The sequence below is a fragment of the Triticum aestivum genome, chromosome 7D, assembly GCF_018294505.1.
Source record: "Triticum aestivum cultivar Chinese Spring chromosome 7D, IWGSC CS RefSeq v2.1, whole genome shotgun sequence".
NCBI classification, from domain to species: domain Eukaryota; kingdom Viridiplantae; phylum Streptophyta; class Magnoliopsida; order Poales; family Poaceae; genus Triticum; species Triticum aestivum.
This window is the reverse complement of record NC_057814.1, coordinates 248,494,677-248,506,698: the sequence shown is the minus strand read 5'-3', so window position 1 is coordinate 248,506,698 and position 12,022 is coordinate 248,494,677. Positions and strand designations below refer to the sequence as shown.

Below are 12,022 nucleotides of genomic sequence, written 5' to 3'. Positions count from 1 at the left end.
TCGTTTCCGGAGTCGAGCCTCCGATGTCTGATAGACCCTCAACCCGGTCGGGCGTCCAGCCCAATAGGACAAGCTTGCCAAGGGAGTCCGTGGTGTATTCTAGGCCTCCAAAAGTTATGATCTGACCCATGGCATAGTTCTTGACGGAAGCCAAATGGCCTGCCGAGTCGGCGCAAAAGATCATGCTACCGAACACAAAAAGTTGGCCGGGGATGTAAACGTTCCCGTGGCAGGTGTCGCGGTTGATCTGCAAATTAGCCATCGATCCTTCTGGTGATCACACCGCGGAACTCTCAATGAAAGCACCAGTGTCGATGTGAAATCCGGGAGACCTCAGGGTAGGGGGTCCCGAGTTGTGGATCTCGGATTGGTGGTAACAAGAACAGGGGGAGACGATGTTTACCCAGGTTTGTGCCCTCTTGATGGAGGTAAAACCCTACGTCCTGCTCTTGTTTATATTGATGGAGATGTATCAAGTACAGAGTTGATCTACCTCGAGATCGTAAATTGTGTTCTACCTCTAGGGCTGGGTGAATGAGATTGTGATTCCCTCCCCTCTACGGGCTAAACCCCTTGGCTTATACACACACCAGGTAGGGCATCTAGGGTGACATGGTTGGTATCCAGAGGATCGTATGGAGGCGGCAGGAGATATCTTGGAGTATACGTCAAGTCTTTGGCAGGCACAATCTTGATCACATCCAGGCGTGTAGCTTCCGGAGTCCATCTCAATGGGAATGAGGGCCCACCAGCCCAGCCTGAGGACTATGGGCCGACTAGGTTAGTACCCCCTAGTCCAGGACACTGTCAGGTAAGACTCGAGCAACGCCTCCTGCTCCGCCAGGTCCGCGTCCGGCACGACAGCCCTGCCGACGGCGAGCTGCTCCTCCGCCTGCACGTGCTCCTGCAGGAGGTGGTTGTTGTAGGCGGCATTGGCCTGCGCCTCCCGGAACTGCTCCTCCCGCTCCTCCGGCATCATGTCCATGTAATGGGCACGGGCCTCGCCGATGGTCATGGTGCAATGCATGGGAGAGGGTGGCGCGGAGGAGGAGGGAGGCGACGGTTCGTCGTCGTCAGCGTCCTCCATTGGGACATAGTCGTCCTCCGGCTACCTACCAGCCAGCCAGCCGGCAGCAATGGCGACCATCTCCTTCTTCTGGTCCGACGTCAGCCCGTTCGAGAGAGCTTTGGCGGGGTAGGGATCCATGGTGGGAGTGGTGCGGAGAGCGGTCGGAGGTGGATGACTGCGGCAGCGGTTTATATAGCAATGGTGGGCGGCAGAGGGACGGACGGGTGGCGTCAGAGGAGACGCCTCAACAACCGCATATCATCAATGTGGGCGGCAGACGGACGAACAGGCGTTTGAACGCGAGGCAGTCGCCTGCATCGGGAAGCGGCGCTGGCGGCGCTCCCTCGGCCGGCGTGTCGCTTCAATGCCGGCACCAGTAAGCGGTCTCGACCACTCTGGCCAGGCATGAATGCGGGCGCTGACGCTCTGGAGCAACGCATAAATAGCAAGGTATTGCTTCCGATCATCAGCCTGATGCAGGAGAATCGGCTCAAACTAACAGGCATCCATAATATCACGAACGTTTATTACTTTACTCCATCCGTTTTTATTTACTTCACATATTAATTTGGTCAAAATCAAACTTTATAAACTTTAACAAAGTTTATAGACAAAAATAGTAACATATACTCCCTTTATTTTTATTTAGTCTGTATATTAGATTTGACTGAAGTGACTAAGTTTATAAAAAATAATATTTTCTCTATTCATTTTTATAAGGCGTTGAAGACATTTCAGACAGCGTGCAAAGCAGCCCATTTTCAGTTGTCTGAAATGACTTACAAAAATGAACGGAGGGAGTATATGTTAATATTTTGTCTCTAAACTTTGTCAAAATGAGAATGGATTTTTAGGACCCGGGTGTCTAGGCACCCTCTTGCACAGTATAGTGAAGCATGTCGGCCTACAGAACTTTTGCAGTGCAATCAATCTAAATTAATCCATCATGGGACCAGGCCTGTTGCCGGCACATCTCTCTCCTCTCCTCTGTTCATACTCTCACATTGTTTTAGCCTTAAAAAGTTTCTCTCACATAATCACATCACATGCATGCAAAGTGTCCTCACAAGTTTTTTCTGCTCGCAACCCTCTCTCTCCAAAGTTATCTCACAGTCCTAAGCAATTATGCACAGGTTATTTCACACCGTCTCTTTGTCACCTAGTAAAAAAACATCACTCTCTTTTTTTTACATAAAAACATCTGTCTCACTTCTCAGTTCTCACACATAGGTTCTCTATTTTTTTTGTCTGTCTCAACTTCTCAACTAACACTCAAAAGACAAAGCGGTGCTACTCCAGTAAAAAAAAGAAGTTTACTGCGCTCACTGTTCCCCTCACGGGTTGGCTACAACATGGGTCAAACAAGAAAAAAGGAATCGGTCCCACACGGCTGCATGGATCACTGTTCGCATACTCTGCAAAGTGCATGGGAGTAGCAGGCACTGGTTCGAATCTCTCCTGAACTGCGAAAGGCCTGCTGCTCGCTAGGCCACGGCACAAATCTTAAAACCAGTGAACGGACAGATAGGGGGTGCCTGGACTCCCGGGTGCTATCGCCCCTTTTCGTTTCAAATTTTATAAAGTTTAACTTTAACCAAAGCTAACACGTGGAGTAAATAAAAGCGGAGGAAATACAATAACAAATCAATATCATTAGATTGATTATTGAATATATTTTCGCATCCTATAGATTTATTATTGTAATGTTTATATATATTTTATAAATTTGGTCAAACTTTATAAAATTTGACGTCAAATTTAATATGTAAAGAAAATAAAAACGGAGAGAGTACAAGATTGCGACAACTCGGTGCATGCATGAAATTTAACGCAGGATGATGGATCGATGCCTATTGGTGGTAGTACGGCAGCACAGTGTATACAGTCTGCACGACGGTGAGGACGAGCAGGAGCACAGCGGCGGCGGCTGACATGCTCGTCCACGGGTTGCTGAAGTAGTCGTGAGCGAGCACGACGCGGTGCCGGTTCCAGCTGCGGCCGCAGTATCCCCTCACGTCGCGGAACATGTCGGCGTAGCAGTTGTTGGCGACGCCCGGCGTGCCGGCGGCGGCACCGCCGCAGAGCTCGCCAAGGTGCGCGTAGAACGCCGCCGTCTCCTCGTCCCCCTTGACGAACACCCCGGCCCGCTGCAGGATCTCCACGTCGCGCCGCCCGTGGGACGCCACCGACGCCATGAGCACCACGTAGCTCATCAGCCGCTGCAGCTCCCACCGGCCCCGGCTCTGCTCGTACGCTAGGAGGTTGGCGAACATGGCGCGGTTCGTGTAGCTCTCCACGGCCGGGATCTCGAGCACGCCGTCGCGGGCGCGGAACGTCACGTCCACGAGACTGCGGGGGGACTTCTTGGCCCGGAACGTGACGCCGGCGTCCTCCAGCTCCGACGCCGAGGGGAGCAGCCACGGCAGGCGCTCGTCCATGGGCTTGGCGAGCCACTCGTCGAACGCCTCCTCCTCGGCGACCTTGTTGCTGCCGCCGGCGGGAGGGGCGGCGTCGTCCTCGTCTTGTGGTGGGAGGAACCAGTGGTAGTAGGGTGCAGCAGGTGGAGGATCTCGCCGTCGGGGGGCCTGGCCGTGGCGGCGTCCTGCGGGGTCTCGACGGTGAGGTACTTGGCGAGGAGGCTGGTGACGAGGTGGTCGCGGCCTCGGCCGCCGGTGGCGATGGCGTAGAAGCGCTCGAGGACGAAGAAGGGGAGCTGGTTCTCGAGGAGGAAGAGGTCGCTGTAGACGTTCTGCATGGCCCAGGCGGCGTCGATGAGCGCGTCGGCGGCGCCGTCCTCGCCCTTGAGGAAGAAATCGACGATGAAGCAGCCGTCGAGGAGGAGCATCTCGGCGAAGTCCCGCGGCGTGAGGAGGTCCTCGGTGGGCTCGGCGTAGCGGCGGCGCGCCGCGGGCTCGAGGGCCCGCGCGGCGCGGGCGTAGGACGCGAGCGGCGCGTGGCCGCGCGCGAGGAGGTCGCGGAGGTAGCGCCACTTGTGCTCCTCCATGGCGCGGAGGCGGGCGGCGCCCCGGTGGAAGGGGCCGACGGAGACCATCTGCGGCTCGTAGAGGTGGCGGTTGCGGTCGCGCATGGGCCCCGCCACGCGGAAGATGGTGAAGGGCTCGCTCTCGTGCGGCTTCCCCGGAAGAGCGTCCAGGCGCCGCTGCATGCGCGATGCCATCTCTTCGTCCGCCTCGTCGCCGGCGCCAGCCGAGGCTGTGCCGCTCTCCTCCAGCCGGCTCTGCGTGGCCGTGGACATCTCCTCCGCTTCTTCGTCGTCGTCCTCGGCGTGTTTGTTTCCGTTCCCGGGCACGACGGTGACGCGCCCGTCAGCCTCGTGGTCGTGCTCCGCCGTGGCGAGCAGTGGCTGGGCCGCGGGGTCCATCCTCACCTAAACTGCTCGGGAGGCAATGGCGATGTCCGTGTACCAGGCCGTGTTAAACAGGCGTCAAAGGTAGTGGAGGAGAATGCGTGGGAGACCCGGAGCCACCTTACAAGACTTCCAACACAGGGGTGACGAGAAAAATCTTTGACTGTCCACAAGAGATGCCACAAGTAGGTGAAAGATTGAAAATTCAATAGCTTCATTACAACTTGACGTACTCCTTAAGACTCAAAATGTATGGTAGATGATGTCAATTCCATTGTATGTGTATGGTAAAACATTCTCCAAATGTATAGGTAAGATCATGACAATGGGTGAACTAAGTACGGGCAGGGACGGTGCCATCAACAGCAGAACGGTATGAACCAGGCAACTGGAAGATGAATGACGTTTTGGTGATCTGGACGGGGACGGTGCAAACTGTAGCCAGGCAACTCACTCCTGGTCACCTTGGGGGCCGATATGACTGGGATACTTGAATGAAATATCGGTCCAGGTGCTTTGGCCTTCTGTCAGCTCCTTCACCACGGATGCCACCTCGTCGATGCCCACCCTCACCTGCTGTTTGCTGTCCCTCTCTCGGATCGTCACCTCTGTTGCAGAATCCACGGTTACTGCAAAAGGAACACCGATCTCGTCCGTTCTTGCGTACCTCCTCCCGATAGAAATGCCTTCAGAAGCAAATAATAATATGAGCATGTGCAATGCCTTTTAAGTTTTTTTATGGTCGAGAAACTATTTTCCTGCTCAATATGGTACGTACCAGTCGTGTCAATAATGTGTGATATGCCTGCAGCTGTTAATTCTTTAGCAAGCACTTTGGCGGCATCATCAAACTCTTGATTCTTTACCAGCGGGAACACAGTGCACTTGATAGGAGCCACAATAGGAGGGAACCGGAAGACATTCAGCTGCTCCTCTTCTGATTTGCTAGGTCTTGTGTAGAAGGAATGCTCAAACAGACAATAGATTATCCTCCCTAAGCCAAATGAGGGCTCAACAACTGAGGGGGTGAAGACTCGCTGGTGCTCCAGCTTCTTCTCCATACCGATTGATACCATTTTCTTTGTAATCACCACGTCCTTTCCAAGTGTGCAAACTTGGAAGTTCGTCTCCCCCTTAGATTCCAATGCAGCCTTCATGTCCATTGCTTCCTTCTCACTCATAGCCTGTTTGTCCAAGAATAAAGTCAACGACGAAAGTTCCTACTTTGGTAGACATGATAAAACTTGCCTAAGAAATTGTAGACAGAGCACAAGATGTGTTACCTCCAATGCTTCAACCACCATCTTCTGATTGCCCTTGAAAGCAAGCCCTAGGTCTTTCTTTGAGGGCACGATAACAAGTTTCTGTAGCAGCAAGGAAATTCAGATATATTAATGGTAGACATAATTGATTATGCATTAAAGAACAAAAACTGTAATAATGTCATCAAAGAATGCTTCTTGATGATGGAACTTGTAATATACTTCAAGAGCAAAAATAAAACATAACTAGTAGCACACATTATTCAATAGTAGTACATTATTAGTGACTCCAAAAATACTGAAGAATCAAATCTGATAGATAACTCACCTCAACTTCTCTAGGCTTTGAAAACTTTTCATGAGCAACAAGTGGAACGCCACTTTTCTCCTATGATACACCAATCAGGAAAGCATGATCAACATTAGTTGCACACTCAAGAACACAGTCGAGACTAAACATATTAATGAATGAAAGGAGCAACTTCCATTTCAATTGCAACATGTCCAAAGGACTAAAATCAGTAACTGCAAAATTATTCATCGGATGTGATGTAGCTTACAGAATGAGCTTTTAAATCATATGCAGATCTATCTGCAATGCCCACACACTCTATCCATCCATAAGAACACTCAATCTCTGCATCCCAGCAGTCAGCAGCATAATGAGCCATCTCATTGGGTAGATGCTGTCTGAAGCGCAATCGGCTCTTATCAATTCCCAAACGTGTCAGGAAAAGATAGACCCTTCCAATAAAGTAACCAAGTGTCTCATTATTAACAGTTCCCTGTAAGGAAGAAACATATTATAAGTTCTAGAAATAGAAGCAAACCACCTCTAATCCAAAGTGGAAGAAGATGAAAAGTGACTAACTCAACTGCCTCTAATCCAAACGGAAGAAGAAAAACAAGTAACTCAACAAAAGATAATAGACATCAAGTTCAAACCTTCGAAACTGCTTCTGCAAGCTTCGTTAACTTGGCTGACTCCCCTGAGAGCTGCAGCTCTCTCGGAAACATCAAGAACTCCAAATCAGCAACATCAACAAACTTGGGATGTGACTTATCCTCAGGATCTACGAAGTGCTCAATCTCGGCCAATGTGAATTCACGCACTCGTAGAAGACCTTGACGTGGAGAGATCTGATTGTCAAATAAGTAGAAAGTAGTGAGTGGATGAAAAGGATATATATCTTACTACTGCAAGCGAATTTTCCACTCTTCGAATGTTTATTAACACTATAGTGCATGACAAATGTATGTTTAGCCATGTATGTTAGCAGGTCTAAATTTCTCCCAAGCATTCAAGTCTGAACGCAATGAAGGTTTTATACAAATGGAATGATGAAATAACAGCACATATTTTAAATCACATTGTTCATGCAGGTATTCAAATCAATCATATGAAGTCTGATGTAAATGGAGAACGTTGCATCTTATTTTAAACAGGTAGATCACCTATCATTCATTCAAAATCATGTTGCGGAAGTGGGTAGTTTAACAACAGCATAATACACTCTGTGTATAAAAAGTCTAGATTTACCGTTCATCTTCTTTTCACAGCATGAAGATCATCAACCATTCATTCAAAAATCATGTTGCAAAACATTTTTAACAAAAACAGAAGCAGAGTAGTTTAAACAACAGCCCATACATTCTCTATATAAAAAAGTCTAGGTTTAGCAGTATTGTTGCCACCACTGTTCAAGAAGGCGCTACTAGGCGCTCGCCTAGGCGCACTTAAGCTCTGGGCGCTGGCATAGCGCCTCGCTTTGGCCCTAGGCGCTCAGAAAAGCGCCCAGCGAGGTCCTCTGGCAAGAAATCGTGTTTCTCAGGCAGGGAATCAATCTCCCCGGCCAGGATTTGACCTCCCCAGTGAAGTTCCATCCTCCCCGACGAGGATTCGACCAATCCAGCGACAAATCGACTGATTCCGGCGAGGGATCAAGCATCTCCGGTGAGAAATCGACTGATTCCGGCGAGGGATCAAGCATCTCCGGTGAGAAATCGACTGATTCCGGCGAGGGATCAAGCATCTCCGGTGAGAAATCGACTGATTCCGGCGAGGGATCAAGCATCTCCGGCGAGAAATCGAGCTTCACTGGCTGACTGGTTCCCATGTGCAGCAAGGCAGAGAGGAAGGAGAGAGGCCGCGTGAGGAGGATCCCTAATTTTGTGTCGACTGTGCACGTATGGGAGGCTTTAGTAGGAGAATGGAATAGATGGGCCAGTGGTTTAATGGGCCAGATCAGCCCATCTACCTTATTTCTTCATGCTACAGTGGAAACGCCTACGCGCGCCTAGGCGACGCATAAGCGGGCTGTGCGCAAGTAGGTCACAAAACGCATAAGTAACGCCCAGCGCCTTTTTGAACTTTGGTTGCCACATGAAGAACACCCATCATTCATTAAAAATCATGTTGCATAAATATTTTAAATAAAAACAGAAGTAGTCTTAAGTCAACAGAATCATAAATTCCATGAAAAAAATAAGTCTAGATTGAACATTTGATTAAATTCAGGAAGCAAACACTATGTGCTGAATCATCATATGAAGAATAATCTGTTAGTGAAGTATAATAACGTTGCAAACATGCAAAGAATTAGCAAGTGAAATGGCAGTTTTACTGACAATCCAATGAAAGCTAAAAGCATGGTGTGACACACCACAGACCTCATTGCGGAATGCTTGACCAATTTGAGCTGCTGCAAAGGGAAGCTTTTGGCCATTGTAGTAGTACAAGTCCTTGAAGTTGACAAAAATACCCTGTGCAGTCTCTGGCCTCATATACCTATTTGTTCACACACAAAATGAGCATGTTTGGTCAATTCAGCACAAAAAAATGATTAATGTGGTGACTGGTAATCTTCTTACCCCACGCTAAGACCTGTTGGGCCAATTGATGTCTGGAACATAAGATTGAATGGGTAGGGAGCAGAGAGTGGGTTCTTTGTATCAGGGGCAACAATGCCATATTCCTTGATCTTTGCACCGAGTTCCTCTGGTGAGAGGTCATCTAACACAGCAAGGACGCGCTTAAACTCGGCAGCCGTCTCAGGGGACAAGGTGAGATCCTTCTCAAGCTTGTCCTTGCAGAAATCTTTCAACAGGTGATCAGCACGATAGCATGTGCCTGTCTTCTCATCCTTAACCATGAGGTCGGTGAACTTCTCGACATGCCCTGATGCCTTCAAGACAACCTCAGGTGTCACACAGGGGCAGTCAACCTCCAACATATTCTCCTCCAGAACAAAATGCTGGAAAAGGAATGGAGAAATTAGCATCTTCCCAAAACAAATTGCACGAGATGGTGTCATAAAATACAGCAACATAAAATATATTACTATCTAAACCCAACCAACATCAAGCACAGAAAATAATTCAGAAAGAAACAGAACCGTACCAATACAAGCTAGCAAATTGAACCCTGATCTCCACCAATATCAGGCATAGAAATGAACTGACAAAATCCATATTTACCAACTAGTACTAATGAACTGACATCAGGAATCTTCGTCATAAATAAATTGCCATATTGTAATTCAAGTACTGCAGTGGCAGAAAATGCAAGTGATATGTAAAAACTAAAAAAAACTTGTTTAATCGCCTTTAGAGGTGTGCACTTGTAAGTTTCCATATCTAGATTCTTTACTGAAACATGGGTAACTATCTTCCTTGTTCAATATATCTAGATTCCATATCCAAGTTCCACATAAACCACGGTGCAAGTGGTAAATCATCGCTACCCAAATACCCCTACATCAAATCGCAGCAGCTACGCAACATCGACTGCGATACAAGCATGAAAAATAAACCACAACATTTCGAGATGGGCTGGCGGCCTCACTCACCTGCCTCCAGAAGGCCAGGACGTTGGACTTGACCGCACACCCGGGCGGCCCGTAGTCGTACAGGCCGGCGACGCCGCGGTAGATCTTGAACGAAGGTATGTAGAAGAGCTTCCGCTCGAGGGTGTTCACCACTGTCTGCCGCATCTCCTCCCGCGCGGCGCCGCCGCCGGACCCGACGGCGGCTTGCAGCCTGCGCGCGGCCGCGCCAGCCTCGATCTTGAGCGCCTTCAGCGCCTCGACCGCCGCGTCGACGCCCTCCTTGGCGCCGGAGGCCTTGAGTGACCGCACGGCATCGGCCTGCGCGTCCACTGCCGTCTGCCTCTCCGCCAGCGCCCGGCGGAGCGCTTCCTCCGAGGGTGCTGCCCCGGCCATGGAGGAGGAGGAGGAGAAAGAGAGGGTCGCGGTGAGGGAGCGGCGGCGCGCAGCGGCGGCGGCGAGGGGCTGTGGGGCTAGGGTTCTGCTGGGTTTAGGGGCTCGGGAGAGGGAGGAGGCGATAAGCTGGGGGCGGAATCGCATAAACACCATCGACAGCGTGCGAGGTCGCGGCGGTTGTGCGTTTCCACCCTCGTGTTACCAACTTATTGCCGTTCGGTGGAAGTGTGTCTGCGTGATCCGGGCCTGGCTTGTTAGGTGCCTCGTGTGTGATACTACTCCGCATTGGAGGGATGTTTACGCAAGAGTGACAGTGTGTTGGGATGTGATCTGGACCGTTGGGCCAATAGTATCGGACGGTGAAGATTTGCAGCACAGGGATAATGCACAGGGAAAAAAATATCAACATATAGAATACCAAATCAATATCATTAGATTCGCCATGAAACGTATTTTCATACGGGGAAGCGTTTTGGCTCCGAGGAGCATTTGCTCACGGATGAACAATACCAAAAAAAATGTGGTAAAATGTTTCCAAAAAAATCTGATTTTTTTGTGGATGTTCGGGTTAGTGTCACAAGCATGCTTGACAATTTTCATGCGAAGTGAAGCACTAGTGTTTCGTCGGTGAAAAAACAAATTTGAGGTGACATTTTTGGGTAATATGTGGTGTTCAATTTTATTTTTTTGCACAAGCCAAAATGTTTAACCTTTTTGCCTAAAACTTTGCAGGTAGCATTTGGATGTGACTATAAAATACATAAAAAAATTGTTGGGATTTTTTAACATATTAAAAATCATTTTTCGCGGGCAGGAGCACGTGCTCCCGGGAGCCAAATTGGATTTCCGTTTCATATGGTATATATTTGGGACGTGAATTTTTGGGACATGCGGCCACGCGATGCCGTAATCTGAGACGTCCTGTTGTGCATCAAGATGGCTACTTAATATAGGCCCATTTGTAATACCTGACGCGTTAATTACGGACGCACTTGAATACGTCGCGTTATACATCACAGGAGTGGGCCAGACGCTATTAATGCTCGTATGAGTACATGCTCAACTGGTAGCAGCCTTCGTCACAGGGATGGCATAACGGATCTTGATGGTGGGCAAACATCATTAAGCATGCCCCTCGCTCCAAGCCTTGCCCTGTGGAAAAGCAGATGGAGAAGAGGAGATGGCTTTTGCAGAAACGGAGTTTAACAGGTTAGCCGGTTAAAACTATACTTGATCTGTGGTTTCCGGTTTCTTTTGGGTACGATTCAACGAGCCCACCTATAATCATCTCTCTGTGGCCTCAACCCCTAGCATGTCGATAATTTTATGGGCAACTTATGGATCTGGGTGCTTAAGTGGAACGTGGGAGATGCCTGTTTACATCTCATGTGTTAGAATTTTCCAGCCCGGTCTCACATGTCTTTCTTTTGCTCGATTAGTGCAGGAAAAGCAAAGCAGATGCATAGCGGGCGAACAACAAGTGCTGAAAGATTAACCACCCTGGAAACGGCCCTAACCTGATTTACAATTATATTCAAAGGAAAAAATTCTTTTGTTTAGAACAACATATTTCACTCGTTAAAAAAACAGACTCCACTCGTTCACTCGATTCAAACAAACGTTTTCAATTTTTTATTTAGAATGACGTACTTCATTCGTTTATTTCACTCCTTTAAGAAAAATAGATTCCACTCTGATATTCAATTCGGGGTCAGGCCCATCTGCACCCGGTGAACAGTAAAAAAATCATAAAAATCTGATTTTTTTTCATCTAAGATGCTTGAGTGCGCCAGATGAATGCAAAATTTCATGGCTAAATTATATTCCAGGAGCTCATGGCAAAAAAGACAAAGTGAGCTTCGAACAGTGTTGTTTTCAAATATTTCTCATAGATCCGAAATTTGTCTCCTTTGCCGAGAGCTACTAAAACATCCGAACTACACGAAATTTAGCACGGACTTCACGCATACAAGCATCTGGCATCACAAGAAAAAAAATCATTTTTTACTATTTTTAATTATTTTACTATTCACCCACGGTTGCATATGCCACTCCCATTCCAATCATTTCACCTGATTCAAACAAATGTTTTCAATCATTAAAA

General features: G+C 48.5%; 1 protein-coding gene and 1 pseudogene across 1 annotated transcript; both read right to left on the bottom strand.

Moving 5' to 3' along the window:
* Window positions 1-2,793: 2,793 nt before the first annotated feature.
* On the bottom strand, window positions 2,794-4,464 carry LOC123170396 (UPF0481 protein At3g47200-like; annotated as a pseudogene).
* A 116-nt stretch (window positions 4,465-4,580) lies between these two features.
* Window positions 4,581-10,086, bottom strand: LOC123170395 (glycine--tRNA ligase, mitochondrial 1). Its single transcript, XM_044588256.1, has 9 exons — window positions 9,547-10,086; window positions 8,570-8,952; window positions 8,369-8,486; window positions 6,644-6,838; window positions 6,259-6,483; window positions 6,027-6,086; window positions 5,720-5,800; window positions 5,215-5,620; window positions 4,581-5,122 (listed from the first exon to the last, which is right to left on the bottom strand). The coding sequence occupies exons 1-9, from the start codon at window positions 10,069-10,071 to the stop codon at window positions 4,887-4,889; spliced, it is 2,229 nt and encodes a 742-aa protein (XP_044444191.1). The 5' UTR covers window positions 10,072-10,086; the 3' UTR covers window positions 4,581-4,886.
* Window positions 10,087-12,022: the final 1,936 nt, after the last annotated feature.

Coding starts and splice junctions, on each gene's coding strand:
- LOC123170395 (XM_044588256.1), bottom strand. CDS start 10,071: ATGGTGTTTATGCGATTCCGCCCCCAGCTTATCGCCTCCTCCCTCTCC. Junction 6,839..8,368: donor GTCAAGCATTCCGCAATGAG/GTCTGTGGTGTG, acceptor TTTGACAATCAG/ATCTCTCCACGTCAAGGTCT. Junction 5,123..5,214: donor ACACATTATTGACACGACTG/GTACGTACCATA, acceptor TTGCTTCTGAAG/GCATTTCTATCGGGAGGAGG.